The sequence below is a fragment of the Agelaius tricolor genome, unplaced genomic scaffold, assembly GCF_023055355.1.
Source record: "Agelaius tricolor isolate 1412-34295 unplaced genomic scaffold, bAgeTri1.0.p SCAF_1, whole genome shotgun sequence".
NCBI lineage: Eukaryota > Metazoa > Chordata > Aves > Passeriformes > Icteridae > Agelaius > Agelaius tricolor.
This window is the reverse complement of record NW_027269261.1, coordinates 58336977-58357638: the sequence shown is the minus strand read 5'-3', so window position 1 is coordinate 58357638 and position 20662 is coordinate 58336977. Positions and strand designations below refer to the sequence as shown.

General features: G+C 39.7%; 2 protein-coding genes across 5 annotated transcripts in view; both read right to left on the bottom strand.

Annotated features, from left to right (window-relative positions):
• Positions 1-445: 445 nt before the first annotated feature.
• Positions 446-13931, bottom strand: ALDH8A1 (aldehyde dehydrogenase 8 family member A1). Its single transcript, XM_071436218.1, has 7 exons — positions 11442-13931; positions 7240-7387; positions 6690-6845; positions 4822-4971; positions 3971-4227; positions 2970-3131; positions 446-1566 (listed from the first exon to the last, which is right to left on the bottom strand). Exons 1-7 carry the CDS (start codon positions 11577-11579, stop codon positions 1114-1116), a joined length of 1464 nt encoding a protein of 487 aa, XP_071292319.1. The 5' UTR covers positions 11580-13931; the 3' UTR covers positions 446-1113.
• Positions 13932-14015: 84 nt separating this feature from the next.
• The window catches only part of HBS1L (HBS1 like translational GTPase), a 59049-nt gene continuing 52402 nt past the window's right edge, over positions 14016-20662 (bottom strand). For 3 of the 4 annotated variants that reach the window (XM_071436202.1, XM_071436191.1, XM_071436181.1), the window contains 5 exons: positions 19139-19229; positions 17417-17525; positions 16706-16806; positions 15649-15793; positions 14016-14679 (listed from right to left, as the gene is read on the bottom strand). In XM_071436202.1, coding sequence (XP_071292303.1) covers positions 14668-14679; positions 15649-15793; positions 16706-16806; positions 17417-17525; positions 19139-19229 — 458 coding nt within the window. In that variant the 3' untranslated portion in view covers positions 14016-14667. Of the gene's footprint in view, positions 14680-15648; positions 15794-16705; positions 16807-17416; positions 17526-19138; positions 19230-20662 lie in introns of those variants that run through there. The other variant, XM_071436194.1, reaches the window with a different exon arrangement.

Sequence of the window (20662 nt, the reverse complement as noted above, 5' to 3'; positions counted from 1 at the left end):
CCACATGGTCATGAATAGACCTAGGCATTTTCAAAATAAAATGCTTATGCTTCTTCAGAATACATCAATTCAATAAGCCTATAATTTTTACATATATTCCTTAACATGCCTTCAGCTGGGGGTTCTTGTACCAAATCCATCAAATGCCCACAATTCCAACCTGGCTGCTAGGGCTGCCCTGCAACCAGGTGGCATCCAGAGATGTGGAGGTGTATCCAAGTCTCTCTTTTTGTTGAAAGCAAACAAGTTTGTGAGATACCTGATTAAAAATTATCTGTAAACAAATGGGGAAGAGTTGGAAGTGGTTTTATATTTTGGTGATAAACATTTCCAACAGTTCATTCTCTCAGGAGTAAATTCTGGGTTCTCTTAATGAAGAGTGATGCTGTTTGTGATGCAGCCAATATTTTTGTGCTAGGATGTAAAAACCACCATCACTGAGGTCTTGAAGTGACAAAAGGCTTTAATTTCAAAACAGAGAACAGGTATTAGGATGATTCAGCTACCTACCAAAAAGAAGGTTATAATTAAAACATTTATTGTTTCCATGAATATCAAGAGAATGCCATGACCCCACGGTTTAAAGCCACTTGGTTAAAGGTAGTTCCTCAGGCTTTCAGTGTAGTGTAGTATCAATCCTTGTCTGATATCAGTGAAATGCAACATGGGTGGATGTGTGGACCACACTGTTTAGAGTGAAAATGAGCTGATTCCCCTTTACAACATCAGTCTTACCATGTGCTTGCTACTTTGCCCCTCAAGGTAATTCACAAACCAGAGCGACTGTCATATACTCTTTCTCAAATTTGCCTTAAAGGGACAGATTTTTGAGGCAGGAATATCAAAAATATCAAAAATATTTAGGATCTGTAAGACAGGCAAGTCATCTGGCTTGGGATGGGTTGATTGTGGAGTCCACACTGACCTTCTCATTCAACATGAAAAACTGACTTTAACATGAGCATTTGGGATGATCATTTTCAGCTGTCATTGATATTGACCAAAGTTCAAGAAAGGAATGGCCATAATAGCAGCCTGTATTCTAAGGAGCCATTTTTGGTAACTCAAATTGCTGTCATTTATTTCACTCTAAAATACTTCTGTTGACATATGTCAGTGCTTTATCGTGATGGTTTTGACCTCAGTGAAGAACTCGTAGGAATCCTTTGCTCCCTCCCTGCCTATGCCTGAGGCTTTCATCCCACCAAATGGCAAGTTCAGGTCTCTCACAAGCCAGCAGTTGGTCCACACCAGTCCAGACTGCAGCCTGTGTGCCACCCTGTGAACGCGCCCCACGTTGCTGGACCACACCGTGGCTGCCAAGCCGTACTTCACACTGTTGGCTCTTCTGATCACCTCCTCTTCTGTATCAAATGCTACCACACATGTCACAGGACCAAAGATCTCTTCTTGCATGCAACAAGATTCATCCTTGACTTCAGCAATAACTGTGGGCAACATGAAATAGCCTTTCTGGTTGCCAGGTGGGAGGGCCAAAGGATCCACTCCCTCTCCGCAGAGGACTCTGGCTCCTTCAGCCTGGGCTTTCTTCACATAGGTCCTTACCTGGGGAAGATCAGAAAAACATCACTGCTAAAGGACACCAAATTCCAAGGGTTCACACATCAGCAGGAGCCCTGAACAACTCAAGCGGGAACATGCTGCCCTCTTACAACAGAGGGCAGCATTCCCTAAATTTTGGTGTTGTGCTTCTTTGCATGCAAAGCTGAGTATTTCTTGCTGAAAAAAGCAATTGTTTGCTCTTTCCTAACACTTACTAGCCTAGTAGACAACACTGCTGGCCCTTCCCACTAAGTATCAAAAGGGCAGGACCCTTGGAGAAAATACAAGTGGTTCCAGAGCCTCCCTCCCTTCTCCCAGGAGCAGTTTGCCATGTACCCCATGCCATGGTTCACTCATTTACTCCAAGGAATCAGTGGTATTTTCCTGCTTCAAGGCAGAGCTTTTGAATGTTTACATGCCACTAGGATGATGAAGCCATGAATGCTACAGAAAATCTCATCAATAAATGAATTAAGATGTTTCTGTGGCTGCTGCTACCATAAGCTTTCTCCCTTGAACACATGTTCTTGTACTGTTGATCTGCTTCTGCTGTTCTGCAATCATTGCCTGGCTTCTCTCCTTACAGAAAGACCACAGAGATACCACAGGACTTCCTTATCTTTTTCTTCTTTTAGGTACTTTCATAGGTAAAACTTGGAAGTTCTCTGTGGTGCTACAAAGACCTCAGGAAGTGGGTGTTGCTACCACTCTTCTTCAGAACAAGAGAACCTGGATAACCTTCTGAGGCATCAGGGAAGCATATCAAAGGTCTGGCTTTCTCTCACTCTGTGGTTTTTTTGGTCTGCTTCTTGCGTCAGAGAGTTCTGGGATATAAGCATCTGCTCTCCCTGAACTCTGACACCTTTCATTTCATATAAGCCACTAAAGCAGACTCTGTCTGTGCACCATCTCAGCTGCTGTCCACACACAGACCATTACAAATTACTGCAAACAGTTCTAGGAAACTGTTCTGTACAAGCCAGAATTTGCCAGAAGTAATATAAAAAATATAACTTTTACCTTGTCAACTAACTTATTAGGTAAATTAGCAATCTTAGCAAATGCAGTATTAAAATCCAAGAAAATGTTGTTGAACTCTAAGATTTGTGAATATAAATTCAGGACTTAGAAGACATTATAATGATCTCATTTAAACAGGAGGAAATATTCTTTTGCCACTTTAAATTATTTCCCCCAGAGAGTTTGATTTTTTTTCAGAGTAATCACATGATCCCAAGCCACAGGCAACAGAAACCTCATTAAAAAGATACCTTATAATGGCTTTGAGTTATCATCCCTCAGAGCTGATCTTGGAGATGACAAGATCCTTTCCCACATAGTTCTAAAACTACCTTTTAGCCCTCTAAAAGATGAGATGAAATCACATAAACTCCATGTAGCATCACCTTTTCAAGATGCTCTTTACTTATTAGTGCTCCCACATCGATTGTAGGATCTGAGGGATTCCCAGTCTTCCACTTCTTGGCCTCTGCCACAAACCTCTTCAAAAACTCACTGTATATTCCCCTCTGAACAAAGATCCTGGAGGTGCAGAGACAGATCTCACCCTATCAAAAAGAAAGAAACAAACTAGAAATCAACAATATTGGTTCATATTACATTGTACTATTGACATAATTCCTATGTATTAGGAATTACATAATTTCTATGTATTAGGAATTACCAGCCAATTCACTTGTGTCCCTGCATCCTCAGGAGTGCAAACTACATTAACCAGCACTGCAAAATGGGATTTTTTCCCAGATTAAAAAAAAAAAAAAGGAGAAGGAAAAGGCAAAACTGAATCGGTATCATGCAATCACTACCATAAGTAAATTTAATTTTATAAATTACATGTTTTCTTCTCCAACATTTTTTATAGGTAACATGATTTCCAACTCTGAATGATCTCTCTCCATTTCCTGATAATCTCTCTCTGATACCAAGCTATTTTTCTAACATTTGCCCAGATACAATTTCCTGGCTTTGGTGCTCTCTCCTGAGGGTGGTGATGAGGGAAGAATAATGTTAGTAAAATTTTGGGGGAAGTCCCCTAATTTAATTCTAACAAAACAACAAGCTTCCCACTTTCTTACACAGTGGAACTTAAAGCAGCTGCTTCCCTGAGAGATAAGAAATGTATGTACTTTGAGAGGAGCAATAACACCTTGTTATCTTCTGATGGAGAGCACAAAGAAGAGCCTTTTATTACTCTGTGTCCCTCCTTGTGGAATAATGAAACCATTTTCATATTTTCCTACTTAGGATTTTCTCCAACATGATCTTGAAATAGACCTTGACAATTTGAGATTCAGATCCAAAGGCAGGTGCAGCATGCACACAAGCCCTCAGACACGCGCCCCTCCTGCTGCCAACGGGGTTTGTGTGTTACAGGGGTGGGAGGCACCTGGTTGGCAAAGCTGGACCTGACAGTGGTGGGGATGCACTGGCTCAAGTCGGCATCGTCGAAGACGATGGCGGGGTTTTTGCCTCCCAGCTCCAGCGAGAGCCGCTTGCAGTGCGGAGCGCTTCTCTCCGTGATCCGCTGGGCCGTCTGCGTGCTGCCCGTGAAGGAGATCAGGGGCACGTCGGGGTGGCACACCAGGGCCTCTCCTGCCCTGGCCCCTGTCCCAAACACCACATTCACCACTCCAGGAGGCACCCCTGATGGGAACAAAGGCACACGGTCATTGTACGCTTGAGGGTACAAAAACACTAACCCTTAACTTCAGTAGTAGCTGAAATGCACAATGTCAGACAGCTCTAGGGGTCATGGGTTAAATGATAAAAGCAGGCCCACTAATCAAGCTTGTCTGATGTGGATCACCAGAGATGCAGTGTACAGTCATTCAGGGAACAAGCAATTGTTCTCCCAGTTTTAACTAATAGTGCACCAAATACAGCTGTCACAGAGTGACACTAATAAGTGAAGAGCTCACCAAGAGCTGATTCTCACTCCTTTATTCTCTCATGGCTCCTTTGCTTGCACCACAGACTTAAGGCATCTGTAAATGGAGTGCAGGAGGGGCAAAACTTTCCATCAGAAGATAGTGGAAAAAAATGAGCAACAGCTGGATTGGGGAGACAGGATAGTATGAGGACAGAAAAAGCCTTTTGGTCTCCAGTGCAATATTTAGCTACAGCAGTCTTTCCCAGAGCCTTTAAACACCTTCTGATTTCTGCAACTAAAAAAAAACCCTGGTGCACAGACAAGCACTTCCATTCTATTCCTGTTCCTTAGCATGCTACAGGACTTACCTGCTTTCTCCAGGAGTTTGCACATCATCCAGGCTGTGACAGATGTCATCTCACTTGGCTTGGCAACCACAGTATTTCCACATGCAATGGCAGGAGCTATTTTCCAAGTCAACAAATACAGTGGCAAATTCCAAGGACTGATTAAACCAGCTACGAAACAAAACCACAAAGACAGGAGGTCAGTCTGCTGGGATACAAAACTCATTTCTGTGACCTCAAGAATGATATACACCAATTCAGATCTATGAAGGGAATTTGGCCATAGCTTTTATTTCCAGACAATATGTACAATAAATTTGCAGCATTTCTGACAGGGAGATAATTTCTTAAAAGACCTGTGCAAATGATTCTAAAAGTGATCAGCTGAACTCTCTGAATAAGTTTTGCTGCGTCTTCAGGGCAGAATCTTATATTCTCAGGAAGTTTTTTATTGTTTTGCAGGAACATTAATGCAAGGTTAGCCATAACAATAATTTGCAACAACTTGCCTGTAGGTGCAGTAATAGGCAATACTTTGTGTTAGCAAAGAGCAACGAAAGTAATTATAGAATGGTTTGGGTTGAGAGGGTCCTTAAAGATGATCTGGTTCCAACCCCCCAGAGACATCTTTCACTAGACCATGTTGCCCAAAGCCCCATCCAACCTGGCCTTGAACACTGCCATTTCTTCAGGCAACCTGTACCAGTACCTCATCACCCTCACAGTAAAGAATTTCCTCCTAACATCTAAACCTACACTCGTTCAGTTTGAAGCCCCTTGTCCTATCACTACATGTCCTTGTAAAAAGTCCCTCTCTATTAAGCTGTCTTGCAGGTCTCCCAAGAGCTTTCTCTTCTCCAGGCTGAATGTGCCAGCTCAGATCATATTCCTGCTTTCTCTTGCTCTTTAAAGCTGTTTTTTATTTTTCAATTTTAATATTAGCCAAACTCTGTATAACATACGGTACACATTTTCCAGAGAACTTTTAGTCTAATTAATGAATGCCAACATTTATCACTATATAAACTGTTGTTCCCATGAATTGCTGAATGACCAGAATTATTTTCAGTAATTGCCTTTAGGAATATTTTCACTTTACATATTAATAAGAAATTATGAAAAAAAATCTGTAATTGTCACATGTGCCTCCTTACAAAAGTCATGGGATTTCTTTCTGTTTGATGGAGTAGATTGAGTGAAGGACTTTTCCTTAAGAGAATAATTTTACCAGAAAAAGTCACGTCATCCACTGCTCAAGAAAAGATTTAACAGGGTCCTCTAAATTAGCCAATTTTACATTTTAAGTACTTCAAGTGTAAATGTGGAGAACTCACATATATTTAATGTTAGATGTTATTTATACTACTATGTGTAACATAAACTAATAATGAAATCATTACAACACTGTTACTTTTCAGCTAAGTCAACCACTTAATTTCCTGAAGAAGCAGCAGCAACTAGTGGCTGAGTTCAGCAATTCCCCAGCTAGAGTAGTTTCTTCACCCAAGTGCACTCAGGTCACAGACTACTACAGCTTTCCCCAAGGAGAGGGGGATCCCACTCTCCCTGCTAGAGCAGGAGCTCGGTGCTCTGCACGTCGCACTGACCCACAGCTGTAATGCTCACCCACAGACACACATGAACAAAACACAAGAGAGACCGTGAAGGTGAGAGCAGTAGATGAAGCTTTTTAGGTATGCAGTCTTTTTCTCGTTTTTTTGCCATGAAGTCACGTAACTGATTTTACATAGAGTTGCTGATGCTTTAGCAGACAAGCCCATGTTTAGCACATGACTGAGAGATAATAAATGCTTTCAAAAATCTCTTTGCTGAGCCCCTACGGAGGCAGACATTCTGCCAAGCTTTTCAGCACGTGAGGATCATCATACCAACTCCCACAGGCGCCCTCGAGGTGTAGTGCACACAGCCCATGGCTGGCATTTCAGTGCACTCTGTGACGTGATGAAGGATGGAAGAGGCGAAGAATCGGAAGTTGTGCACAGCCCGAGGGATGTCCACTGTTCTGGCAAATGTAATCGTTTTTCCTGAAACAAAAACAAACATGCTACTGTCATCATGGACAGAAACTTTTTAAAGTCAACTATAAATTGCTTTATAGTCTCTCAAAGTTGATTTGTGTGTCTTTTGGGGAATGTCTTTTGTCCTGTGTCCGAGTAACCACCAGCACAGAACAAACATAGTCAATGACAACAGCTCCCCTCTAGTAATTCCAAATATCTGACAACTGAAGTCAAAGTCGGTAATTCCAAAAAGCAAGGATCACCCAGGAATCCCAAATCCAAAACCTCCTAAAGGTTCATGCACATCTACTCCAATTTGCTCCAACAGTTCATACTATAAAAAAAAATTTCATCCAAATCCTCCATTTCAATATTCAGCAAGGCACACTTATTTGAGATCAACAGTTCCAGTTCTTACCCTGATCCTTTGACTCTGCTTGTGCAAATGCTTCCAGGTCATGTTCAATCAGGTCTGCCAATTTGTTCAGGATCTGAGATCTTTCCAATGGACTTTTTGAGGACCAAATTGGGAAGGCATCTTTAGCAGCTTTGACAGCAGCTTCCACCTAAAAAAGCAAAAGAGTGATCGCGAATGCTAATGAAAGGCTTAAGAAAATATTAAACAGATAAATTCAGCAGATAAATTCATATTTAAGAGACTAATAATCCAGACCACATTGCTGGGGAGATGACAATTCCTTAGAGCTTCTCCATTGTTTACAAGACACTACCTCATAACTCAAGAAGTGTCACTGAAACAGAATATCTAGAAAAGAAACTTCCACTGGAATTCTTGTTTTTCTCCAAATCACAGGAACTTGTGGGCCACCCTCCAGGCCTAGAAGAAATACTGGAATGGTCAACTGGCACCAGCAGGTGCCACTGGCCAAAACAAAAAGAAACTTTTTTCTCATGGAGGAAAGAGCAAGAATCTCCCCAGAGCAAATGCAGCTTCAGTCTAAACATGCACAAGCCTTGCAACACAACAGGCAATGAGGAAATGCTGGATGCTCTGCTAGCTCTTGATTTCCACCATTTGGTTCAAGTAAGGACTAAGAATATATTTAAGGAATGGACACTCAGAGGAAAATTTTATCTTACCTGTTCACAGCCAGAAAGTCATTAATGCCCTCACAGAAAAAAATAAAGTTCCTTTTTCAACGCTGGGAGTTTAGTCAGTTCTCTTACCAGACACCTAACAAAGCCTAGAGGTAAGAATCATTACATGCATTTATACAGATACACACCACTCCTATCAGTATTTTGCTTGAGATGTACATGACAGCTGCACAGTCCTTCAGCCTGACATTTCTGAGCAGTGGTAGATTACCAGCACTTTTCTGAAGCAGACCCATCTTCAAAGGATTAAAATTCAGCAGAAGGCTTTCTGTCCCATCAGTCATTTCCACTGGATTCTTGAATGGAAGTTACCTGCATCATTCATCTGTTGATTTATAAGCAGTTCCTTCTGCATGTTTATCAGTTTCACACTAACTAAAGATGGTCATCAATATCTTTCCATACTTTAATTAATTGCCCAATTTCCCAGCTTTTGCTTCCATACTTATGCCATACTCCCAAAATCTAATATATGCATCAAAGTGGTGGTTTAGTCAAAGCTTTGTTCCTAAAATTTTGCTCATACAACTTCTTCAGTTTTGGAAATCTGCTAAAATCAATAACTAGGAGGATGCTGATGTAATATTGATCAGACCATTATCACCTCTCTGAATGTTGCCATATTGCTAGTTCCCATGAAGTCAGTGAAGGCTCCCTTCCACCAATTCCACAAAAATGAGTTCTGAATTTGTTCCTTCAGATTGTGACAAGTCTTATAAAAACCATCACAAAATAATTTACAGATACTCCGAAGACTTTTTACTAACGAGGGCACAAAATTTCAAGCAAGCAAAAAAATAAACTCTATCTACCCCTTCTCCTTCCCCCTGCAACACACATCAGAATTTATGGGCCCTGTAAAAATAACACCCAGAGTTTGAAAGCCAGAACACCACCAGTGCAGGGGGGCAAGGTGGGAAATTAAACCAATGTGCAGAGAGTCGCATGGATCACTGGCCAAGCTCAGAAACCCAGACTCTTCTCTTTCGACTGTAGTTCAACAACCTCCTGCTCAAGTGCCCATGGCAGCAGGCTGTCAGCCACTGAACAGCTGAAGCAGGACCAAACTAGGCCTGGGAAAGGGGAACTGCAGCTTCCTGAGTGAGTCCAGTGCAGATGCCATGCTAGCCTGAAAACATTCAGCCTCTGTGAAACAATAGCACCTTCACTAATTAACTTGTTTTTCCACCCTCCCATCCTGTGCTGCTCATCTGTCCTCTCCTCTGTGGCCTTTGCCACCAGGTGCTGCCAGGAGAGGAGATAGTCAATACTGTCTATAATAGTCAATAATGTCTGCATTTTTAACCCTTCAGTGGGTTTAGAAGAAGGACAAAAATACTGCTTTTTCACAAACAGCAGAAGAGAAAACTAGCAAAGGAAGGAATTAAGTGGCAGTAGATTAATCTAAGAAAATATAAGAGGAAAAAAGGAGATTCGTAGAGAAGAATTAAGCACACAAAGGTTAAACAATTACTTAGTTTGACTAGCAAAAACCAGCAAAGAAAGTAAAGCCACAAAGAAAGCACACATAAGAATTCAACTATGAACTCCTGTGTCTGAAACACTTCCTTCTGCTTTCCTCTTCTGCATGAGACAGCCACAGAGAAACAACACACAATTCATACTCATCATAAAAGGTTGCTATCAAAATACCCCATGCTGAACTGCCCTCAGGACAAGATGTTTGCTTTTGCGAGGGATGATGTGCAGGAGCCAGGTTCTTTAAAGAGAAGTGGTTTTTAAAGTAGATATTTGCCAGCACTAATTAGTCTTCATCAGCCTGTCTTTTGGATATACAGGGCACCTGCTAGTCTTGCTGTGGTACTGCTATGTAGAATTTAAGGTATCTAGCTGGGGAACAAACTAACCCCTAGAAAAAAAAATGCATTCAATGTTTTTGGCAGAAAGTGGCTAAAATGGCCACAGCAGCTGACCTGGTGTTAAACTCCAGGGTCAGCAACAAACTCACTGTCTCTCCTTGTTTCACCTAACTTCCCAGAAAAATTTACCAAGATAATATGCAACTGGACATTGAGCCTTGCTAGAAACCAGCACCCTGAGTCCTTTGCTGAACTCTGGTCTAGATGCTTATTTGGTATCTCTAGATAAGCTCAAGTCGTGTGTGACTGCATTTTCTTCAGCATATTCCATCAGTCCCCAGCGGATGCCAGTTCTGCAGAGCACAACCTTCTTGTACAGCTGTCTAAAGGCAGGACTAAAGCACTCACCAAATTTACAGGTCTTTAAAACTGGGTTCCCATTGCTACACACAAACACTTACTCAGAAAGCTGAAAGAGAAAAGCATTGCTCTTAGGATGCTTGAACTATATCTCTAGAGTGACCAGCAGCCTCTGGCATTCTCAGATCTCTCTGGTTTTAATGATTTTGCAAATGAATGGACAGGAAGATTTCCACCTGCACATCGAAGAGCAAATTTTTCAGGCATAATTAGAAATGGAATGAACTTACACAGATATATTCCAACAAACTCAACCTGTTACTCTTTAACCCTTGGTCATCAGCATCTAACAAATATTTACCCAGTTGAAACTACAGTGCAAAGGTTTCTGCTGAGAGAAGCTGTCAATAAGGCTGAAATGCAAGCAAAGAGAACAGCTACACACTGCAGTAGTCTGTTTTAAAAAACATTTTCAAAATGCTATCCATATTTGACAATATAGTAGACAAGCCCTCTGTGCTATCCAAGCTTGTGCAGTCACTTTCCTCTTCAGTAAGTCTGAAACACTATTTTGGACACAGACTTATAGGCCCCTTATAAAGCAGCATCAATGAAACTGCAGCTCCCTTGATGAACATCATTGCCCATCCACACGTGATCCATACACCCCATCCACATAGTATGTTCCAGGAAACATTCCCCCCAGTAGAGAGCACAAGACCTGGAAACCCTATGAATGCAGAGGACAGGGTATGTTATAAGGAAAAACACTCATCACAGGCACTGAATAACCAACTGCTAATATCAAAACCAGAGAGGTCTGAAAGCTTTTTACCATTTTCAGAGAAGAGACAGCAAGCCAAAAATCCTTTAAAATGAAAACTGCAAATCATCAAGACACTAAGGGAGAACACAGTTGCATATGGTACCTCTAAATTTATTTACAGAAGAGATCAATAAACACTGTTCTCACAGATTGTTTATATTTACAGTCTGTCTGGGTGTTATTGTGAACTTATGCACAAGGCATCTCCCACCATGTGAGCTGAAGGAGCTCCATTCAAGTTACTGAAGCTTTGTTGATTCACACCAGCTTAGAATCCAGACCATAACTTTCTAATAGCAAAATGTAAAAAAAATGACAGCATTTGCTGCCACAGCAGTGGATTATGCAATACTACAATATAATCAAGAATTTACTTGTTTAAACATTGAAGTCATCATTTTTCTGTTCTCTCACCTCCAGCCTCTCTCTCTCAAAAGGTTATTGTTACATGCATTTAACATTTTTCCCTTTTTTGTCCATGTGGATAGTACTCACCTCTTCTTTGCCACTGTCTGGAACTCTGCAATAGACATCTCCAGTGGACGGATTATAGGAGTCTATGTAGGAGGAACAAGGAACAAATTTGCCACCTATGAAGTTTTCCAGTACTAAGAGAGCCTTTGAGTGAGCCATTGTTGGCTGTTTGCTTCACCTGTGACTTTTTTCAACGAGGCATCAATTTAGATTAGTGTGTCTGTATGTATTTGCACAGTGAGTCCGAACTCCTCCCCCATCTCTCCATATTCCCTGCACCACTTGTTTACAAGTGGGAACAAACCCTGGCAACAACAGCAGGAAAGAGCAAAGGGGAAAAAATTAGTATTACTGTGACACTTGGTTCTTTTCTAGGAGTTGAAGCAAGGAGGGAAGAACAGCATAGTTGCTGGCAACCAGCTTTTCTCTTGTCTGTAGGAAGTGAAGGACTGAAAAAAAAGAGAAAAAAGATGGTTTGACAGGGAATTTCTACCTGTTACAGTTTTTGAAGTTACAGTTTGAAGACGTTATTTTGCAACAACTAGACAAAATAATTCAACACTCAAACATCTGGCCAGGAACCTACTTCCACGTGTCAGCAGACAAAAGACACTTCAGACCAGCATGTCTGCAGCTCATGTTCACTGTTCTATCAATACTTTTCCTTGTATCCCCAAAACCAATGCACCTATCAAACCAAAAGATTTTAAGCACTAAGAAACTCTTTTTCACCAATATTGCCAAACATCAAACAATACAAACAGCTGAGTGACCCCTCAATTCAAATAGTTGAGAAGCAAAATCCTACCTGGTACACTCCTATATGTTGTCAGAAATTCATCAGGTTTTTTCTCCCAAGAAAAACAAGACACTGGCTGTCATGCTTTCCCTTCCATAGGTATTCCAGTGGAAGCCACCTTACTACAGAGAAGCCTTTTACATATAATTAGTTTTTCCATTTTTTTATAATTAACTTCCCAAGAACCTAAACTGCCCAGTAAGAGCTGTGTAAAAGACATTTTCTCCAAGAAAATGCTGAGGATTATCCAATTGTTTTAAGATTAAGATTGCCTGCCACCTCCTTGTTCTCCACAGATATTCAAAACACTACACCCAGAGAGCAGTATGGTCTCACCAGGAGATTGTGAATATCTCAGTCAGGAGTTTAGGAAGGTTTTGCATCCTAGACAACTGGCAAGCCATCAAGTTTCACATGGATCAACATGCAATCATATTTTGACTGAACAAAGGTGATATGATTCTATTGCACAACAACAGATCATTTATGCTTCAACCAAGTGGCACCTCTGGGCAGAGTTCAAGTCGGTGTTGAAAGGTAGTGCAGTCACGTTGAAACTGGATTATGTAATACCTCTACTTCTCCCAAGATGCAAACTGGGAAAGCATGCAGTAGCTTTTCAGTCATCACAGAAAAGTGAACCTCAAAATTTAATGCAAACATGTGTGAGAAGAGTTATCAGAGGTTCACCCTGTATTACACTTCCTTGTCCATAAACAGTAAGGAATTTATGCAAGTCTGAGAACTGAAGACTGTAACTGCCCCCCGACTTCAAGGCAACCTAAACATTTCAATGTTTGAAGGCAAACTCAAGTGGAACTGGTTCAGTGCAGCAGCTTGGCAGTATAAATCTCTGAAATCCAACAAGGGCACCCAAACCTTTACAGTGGCATGTTGAAACTGGTAAATATTTAAGTGCAATTTTTGGTCTATAAAAAGACATAACAAATAGTGGTAATTCATAAAGTTGGCAGTAACATTTTCCAGGTATTTCAGATTCATAAGCTTTTACAAAAGTAATTCCCATATAAAGAATTACTGATACTCTACAAATATCCATGCAGTCAACAGTACAATTCATCAATGTGGTCAAGTGCAGGTAGCTGCTGAACTGGGGCTAAAGCACCTAAGCACAAAAAAGTTACCTACCAAAAAAAATCATGTGGGAAGAGTAGGTACAGACCATACAGGACTGTGAACTAAATAACAGCTATAGCATTTTTGTGTTCTTTACTACTCTGGACAGAGCTTTACTTCAGTTAACCCCCCAGACCAATGCTCTGGAGGGAGTGCTTCAGCTCCTGCCTCCCACTGCTAACTCTGGGCAAAGTGAATTGTCTCCACTCTGCACTCACATACAGGTCCTGAAATACCTGAGGTCTTCTCAAAATTCCTACCAACATAACTTGCAAGTTGTAGTAAAGTGTGTCTGTTCTGAGCTGGAGGTGGCAGAAGGACCCTCCTTTCAGCTGGAAGGTTTCAGCCCCATTACTGAAAAGCAGGAAGGAGCTATAGGCATAAGTCAGCACAATTTGGCTTTAGCAGACACCACAAGATTAAACTGTCAGCCTTTGTTCAAAAGAGCACTAAGTCTGGATGAAAGAGATGTGTATGCGCAGTGGCTGCACTGAGTAACATGAGAAAAACTGAAATTATTTCTTCAGAAAGCCAAATTGGATGCCAGTTTCGCATTTTAACTCATAAGTTTACTCTGAAACTTCTCAGTTATGGTAAGTAAAGAATGATTTAACACAATTTAGGAGTGTTTAAATAACAAAAAATTAGGGAGACAAAAATGCTCAGACAAATTTATTTTATTATCCTCACTGTTTAAAAAATAAAACTAGCCAAAGTTGGCACAGCTTCCACTACACAGCAAAAGAAAATTTCTTTTTTCTTAAATAAATTTTGGGACAGGGAAAACAATCCCATGATAATATTACATGCCATTCTCTTGAAAACAAGGTAAATAGGTTTTTTTCCCCTGAATATGCATTCAACTCAAACCTAAAAATATTTTAGACCAATAAAGTTACTTTACTGAATTAATGTGCAGCAAAAAAGCAATCAAAGAAAATATGTAAACAATTTATGTCTGGAAGTAAGAAGTTTGTTTCATGATAATTCATCATCTTTTTCTCTAATTCAGCTTTCTAATATTTTTCCATCAACTTCTCTAAGGACTAAGTTCCACATGGAGAAACTCATAAGATTCTTGAGATCAAGAAGTGCAACACTTGCAGTTCCTTGTCAGTTGGCATCTTGTTCTGCAGCAGGAGAGACTGATGAAGGGATCCCCAGATGTCTCACACAATTTGACTTTTGTCACCACCATCTTCTCCCCAGTTAATTGCACTTGTTCCTTCAACTGAAATAACTGGATTCTTACACAGAAGTTTGAGTATCTGATTGAGTTTTGCTTGGACGGTGGAAATTCTGTCACCACTGTCATTCTTTAATCTAAAAACATAAGCAAGCGGAAAAAACCCTATGGTGAAAAATTAAGTACTAAGTGTAAAATGATCTCAGTGTTTTTCAGTATTATACAGTTGTGGAAAAAAATAATTCCTTTTCCACTTAAATTCTCGGAACAAGAAGTACTAAAATAGCAATTCCCAAATAAGATATCAAAGAGGTTATTTAGTCCCAATTCTACAAACATGGATCTAGCTCTAAACATTGCAGATCTAAATAGAATACCACTCGCCTCAACTTGAATTTAATGAAAAAATGGGTTCAATCCATCCTATTTCTGGATCTTATTTAAGACCAGATAGATTTTTAGGAGCATTATACATCCATAAGGCCTCTGACTGACCTAGCACATCATTCCTATGCATACATGGAGAAACCAGAAAAGCTCATGCTCTAATTTTAAGTTTTGACATTAAATTACTCAGCCTTAAGTTCTCAGTACCAGAACTTGGTTAATGTGCAAGATTTTTTTAAAGGGACAGATAGAAGGACATTCACATTTTTTGCTTTTAGTAGAAGATAAAACATTAGTGTTTAGCCCTACAGTCTTTGCTTCCTCTCACACAGGATCAGAAAATGTTTTTTGGCATCAGTAAGAATCAAATGTACAATTGTCTTTAATTTTAACAGAAAAAGACAATGGATCCAACCTAGACACAGTTAAAATGGCCAACACTTCTTATTTAAAAACTGCTTCCAGAATATTCATACAGGCAGATGTCAAAAAGACTGATGTATTTCAACTCAAGGAAAAAGAGGGGAAATTCTAAACACAATAAATTTTACTTCTAATAAATTAGACAGAATCATGACAAGGTTTCCTCACATCTTGCCGAAGCATTGTCTCTTTTTTAGCAGAAAAAAATTTACTCTTCAGGCTAGGGGGTGTAAACAGGTCTTAACCGTAGCACCATTCCTCTGCAGTACAGAAAGTCTATCACAAAAATGCCATACCTCTGTAACAACTCCTGCAGCAATAGTGGAACCACTGTAGCGTAACATAAACCTCCCCAGCTCTTTAAAATCTTTGTACAACTCTAGAGCAACAGGTCTTTGAGTCTGTAGTTCTATTAGAGCATTCTGGCCTTTAGCCAAGAACCTGCAGGTAAAAAAGCAGAAAACTCTATTAGAAATGTATGCACAGATAAATGAAGAAAATAACAATGAATAAATAGGAAAAATAATTTTAGAAAGCCCAGAGTACAACTATCAAACTTGATTTCAATTATAACCCAAGCCATGAGACTGAAAACTCATTTGCCTGGAGTATACATTTTAATAAGGCAACTAAGTTTTCTTCAAAAACCTCTTGGCACTCACCAGAGCACTTAACAAATTGTTTTGAAGCTAATTATCCCATTAACACCTGTTTTTTCATGTCAAGTGGAAATCAAATCTTGTTTCAATCCCACAGCTAAAGAGCTTATTCATTACTTTGTAGAAGTTTGCAACAGTTTCAGCCATAAAATTTCTGGAAAAGGATTATTCAGAAAATGTTGTATGTCTCAAAAAGCATTTCTATATTATTTTTAAAATCTTACTTTAAATAACTAGAGGCCTGTTACTGTGGTTGTATGGGAAGATTGCCTAAATTTCTTTTGCAGTGACACATTGTCTAGTCAAGCATGTTTTAGGTAGTTAGCCATCTGCAGAATTATAAAAGGATCCCATGCTTTAACAGTAAAAGAAGAAATACTGTTAAAAAAAAAAAGAGAGAGAGGGAGAAAAAAAAATTCCTTTAAGTTAAGCCTGCTGATCTAGGATTCATTTCCAATTATGCAAGTGACCTTAGGCCTAAATCACTGTACTTCTCAGGTGCCCTGCAGTTATCAAGAGGGCAGGAGGTTTTTCGGTTTACAGAGCACATTGAAATCCAAACATGAAACCAACTAAAACAATAAAAGCATATTCTTATAACATACAATTGATTCATAGTAGAACCTGTTTGATATACTGTGTATTAAACATCAACCCATTTCTTGAGTAATTATTAACTATTCATAAGACTTACTTAGGTTTTTTCTTTGTCACTTCACCAGTACTTTTGTGCAGGACACTCAACAGTCTTGTAATAGTAGCAGGTTCACTTACTGTTTGATAGTGTAAAAGCACCTGAAAACATTTTTTGCAGTTATTAAACATCCTACAATAATCAGTAATCCTAGGTGTTAAGAGTTGAAAACAGCAGCTTGCTTTAAGACTGTCTTTTTTTAAAGAAATAAAACTTCTCTCACAGGAGTGTGTGCCTCACATCCAGTAACTGTTCCTAGCTCCTAAACTTTGTGATCACAATCGATATGACACAAAGGCCATATTTTATGTCATCATAAATGTATTTTTCATCCTTTAGTGTTTTGCTTTTGCCACCTCAGTGCAGTTCTGTAGCATGAACTGGTATTTTATTCTTTAAAAAAGTATCTTAAAAGCTATCTTACACTTAAGTGCATCATTGTATTTCCACAAGATGTGAGCTTCTAAAGTCTAGCTGTGGTGGAACTCACATTCTCTGAAATGGCTCAGCTATGTATTAAAAGCCAGTAAGAATATGCATAAACAGCCACAGTAGCCCCTTCTATCCATGTCAAATTACAGAATAATCTGTTTCCTCTGGAGAGACAGAACCACTTCTGGATTCTGACTGTGTCTCGTATTCAGGAGGTCAAACAGAGAGAGGAAAAGCCCTTAACAACCTGCCATGAGCACAGTTTTCACAGAGACTTACAGGAAATCCTTTAGTGATTGGAACCTCAATATTGAAGATGAGAACCCGAGCTCTGAACCGAGTGCAAACTTTAATGGGCTCCTTGGGATCACAAAATACACAGCCCACACTAGAAGAGAGAACAAAAAACAAACAAACAAAAAAATCAAACAAACAGATATCTCTTGACATAGAAGTGTTAAATAATTGTCCTTTTCCAGGGCAGTGATTAAGACAAGCAAAGGAAAAGCAGCACCACTTTAATACAAGCAGGGTGGTGGCGGGGGTGTAGGTGTGTGGACCTCCAGGAACACTGCATCGAAAGCTATAACAAAATGCGTTCCTAGACAATGTCTACCTTACTTTGTGTGTATGCATGAAGGGCTCTGTCTAGTTCAGTGAACAATTACCTCCAGTGCTAATCAGTTTCTGAAAATGTCATTGTTTCCTGTGCGTAGATATTTTTAAGAATTAGACTTTCATTCAGAGATTCAGGGTTTCCGTTCAACAGCATAAAATACTGCAGGGTGCCCAAAATTGCAGTACTGCTGCCTGTGGCTCAAGTATTTTCTGGATAATAAGGGGACATCATGATCAGGATTCAAAACCTGAGCTTTCAGCAACACTCATTTCCAAAAAATTCTACTTGGAGTCACAAGAAAGCTGCTGCTTGTTACAAGTTGGTAAGTAGCCTAGACACAGCTTACTCACAGGGCCTATTTTTAGCCATCTGAAATGAAAGGAAAATTAATCCCACACAGGAAAACACAACAGAAGAGAAAAAACAGCATGATTAAACATATACATCAAATTTCATAAATATCAAGAGGACTCGAAAATTCATAGCTTTTTTTTTACAACTCTAACATATCTCCAAAAGATGAAGACATCAGCGTAACAAATTGACTCAAGACTTCATTCAACAACTAGAACAAGACTTCCCTCAACCTTTCACCACTGAGAATCCCACCCCACTATGAAATGGCAATACAGAATACCTGTACTTTTCCCTTAAATCAGAGGATAGATTTGAAAAACTATAAATGCAAGGAGATTTTCCAAGAGTAGCTTGAAAGTTTGCTGTCTGAAGTCCAACTGAAATGTAAAAAAGATGAACAAATTGTGGATCCAATTATCTGGCCTGAACAACAACTGACACTTAAGCTTGAGGCTAATGCTTAGCATGAATCCTACAGACTGGAGAAGACACAAAGAGATTTGCTGCACCACACTATTAGACCACCCCTTAGCAAAACATTTAGGAAAATAAACCTTACAAGTAGCTAAATGTGTTGAATAAGCAGGTTCCCTCAATTCCACTTGTACAGATTTACTTATTAGTACAAATGACAGTTGTTTGCATGTGTCCTGTTAGAATGATTGATAATTTGAGAAGTTCTTTAAAAATTTTCTGGTTTATTTAGCAACATGGGTTGAATTTATCTAGCAATTAAAATGTCCAAGGGGTAGTCTAAAAGAAAAGGGCTCAGAAGGTTACTGGTGTCAGCACTAGGGCAAAGGATGAAAACTGACAGTATTCTTCTGAGGCTGCCGTTGCACATGCAGCAGATGTTTCCAACGTTTGTACATGCAAGCCAGGTGATATGCATCACTTTGGTTTTAAATATCCTGGTAGCCACATCATTCTTCAAGTAAACTGCTGTAATATAGCCCAGTGTAATAGTTATACAGCTTTTCATTAAAAACAAACCGTTACTTAGACTGAAACCCAGCTTTGCTCACTTGATTTTGATGATATCCATGCCGGTCAAAGTGAGACTAACGTGATCTCCTGCTGCAGCCCAATCAACTGGTTCATCGTGCAGTGTGATTCCTGGAAATGAGTAAGAACAGAACCTCACAGTGAAGTACCTAGGCTCTGAGCTACAAACAAACAGCTCTGTTTGGGCCATTTGTGCTTCATCAACCATTACTCATCAATTTTCAGTATGAATGGGTTGAGAGTAAAAGCTTTTTAACTGAGAAGCCTGAGGAAGCCTTTCCTTCCCCTTGGTGAGGATTCACTATTCTCTCTCACCACACCCTGCACCATAACATGGTCTTATTCGAGCCAGAGGAGAGGACCTGGCCCTTGTCAGCAGCGCAGATGACGCAATCCTGAAAATGCTGCACTACTAATATCTCCATATCTGCCCCACCCATCCTTTGAGGCACACGCACACCCTAGACCGCATCTTTCATATACTTTAATGGTACTGTGTCAACTTTCATTTACCTTGAGTGGGTTTGCTGACTCTTTCATAAAAAAGTGTAACTGAAGCCTTCCGTTCGCAACATCGTGTCTGCTAGAAAGCACCTTTACAAGCAATTTAATTCTGGTTTTTGTGTATTTTAATTTCTTTAAAAGACCACCTGCCTGATGGGTGAGGGCAAGACTAATTAGCTCTGACTGAACATCCTGAGGTTTCTGGTGGGCACCAAGAGAGAAAGAAAAAAAACTGGATTTTTAGAAATACTGCATATATTTATAGGATCTAGTTCTATTTTGCTGCAGATTGTACCTCTTGACTTGCAGATTTGTTCCCAAAACGACTTGCCAAAAACATGCCAAAAAGCATGATTCAACTATAATCATGTTAAGTACCATTTTTTAAGCAGTGCTGATAATTATTGATGTATCTGTCATCACCACAGAATGAAAGAAATTCAGCCTCTTGAAATGCACAACTTGAATCCTATGTGCACATTGCCTTAAGTAAATACTGTATGCTAAATTAAATTATTACTTCTTTACATTGAACATAAATAGTAAATGCTTATATGAACTTATATGCCCAACCTTCATTTGCATTTCAGTCATAGGAGAGGCAGTACAAAAGAAAAACCATAGAATCGTGCTGCAGGAGATACTCAGACAAAATACATCTGTTTCCATGGTACTTCCTCCACTCCCCTCACAGAGGAGTGACTACAGTGGTCTGCTACCCAAATTCATCCACATTATAGTAACATTCCTGTGCACGTGAATAATGTGCATAGAACTGTGTAAGTTGATAGACTGAAGAGCTTCCCAAATTAGCACTGAACAAGCTGGATTTGACAGACAATTAAACCAACACATTGCTGTATTCAGGCTAAATACTTAGATACATAAACCTATTCATCTCAAGGACTCAATTTTTTATTCACTGGCTAATGTAGGAAAATCATAATTTTATCTTTCTATTTGCATATGAAGCAAAACCAACTCTGCAGTACAAAGACAGCAAGCTTAATCAGGAAACAGCTAAGCACTTAATGTCTAGC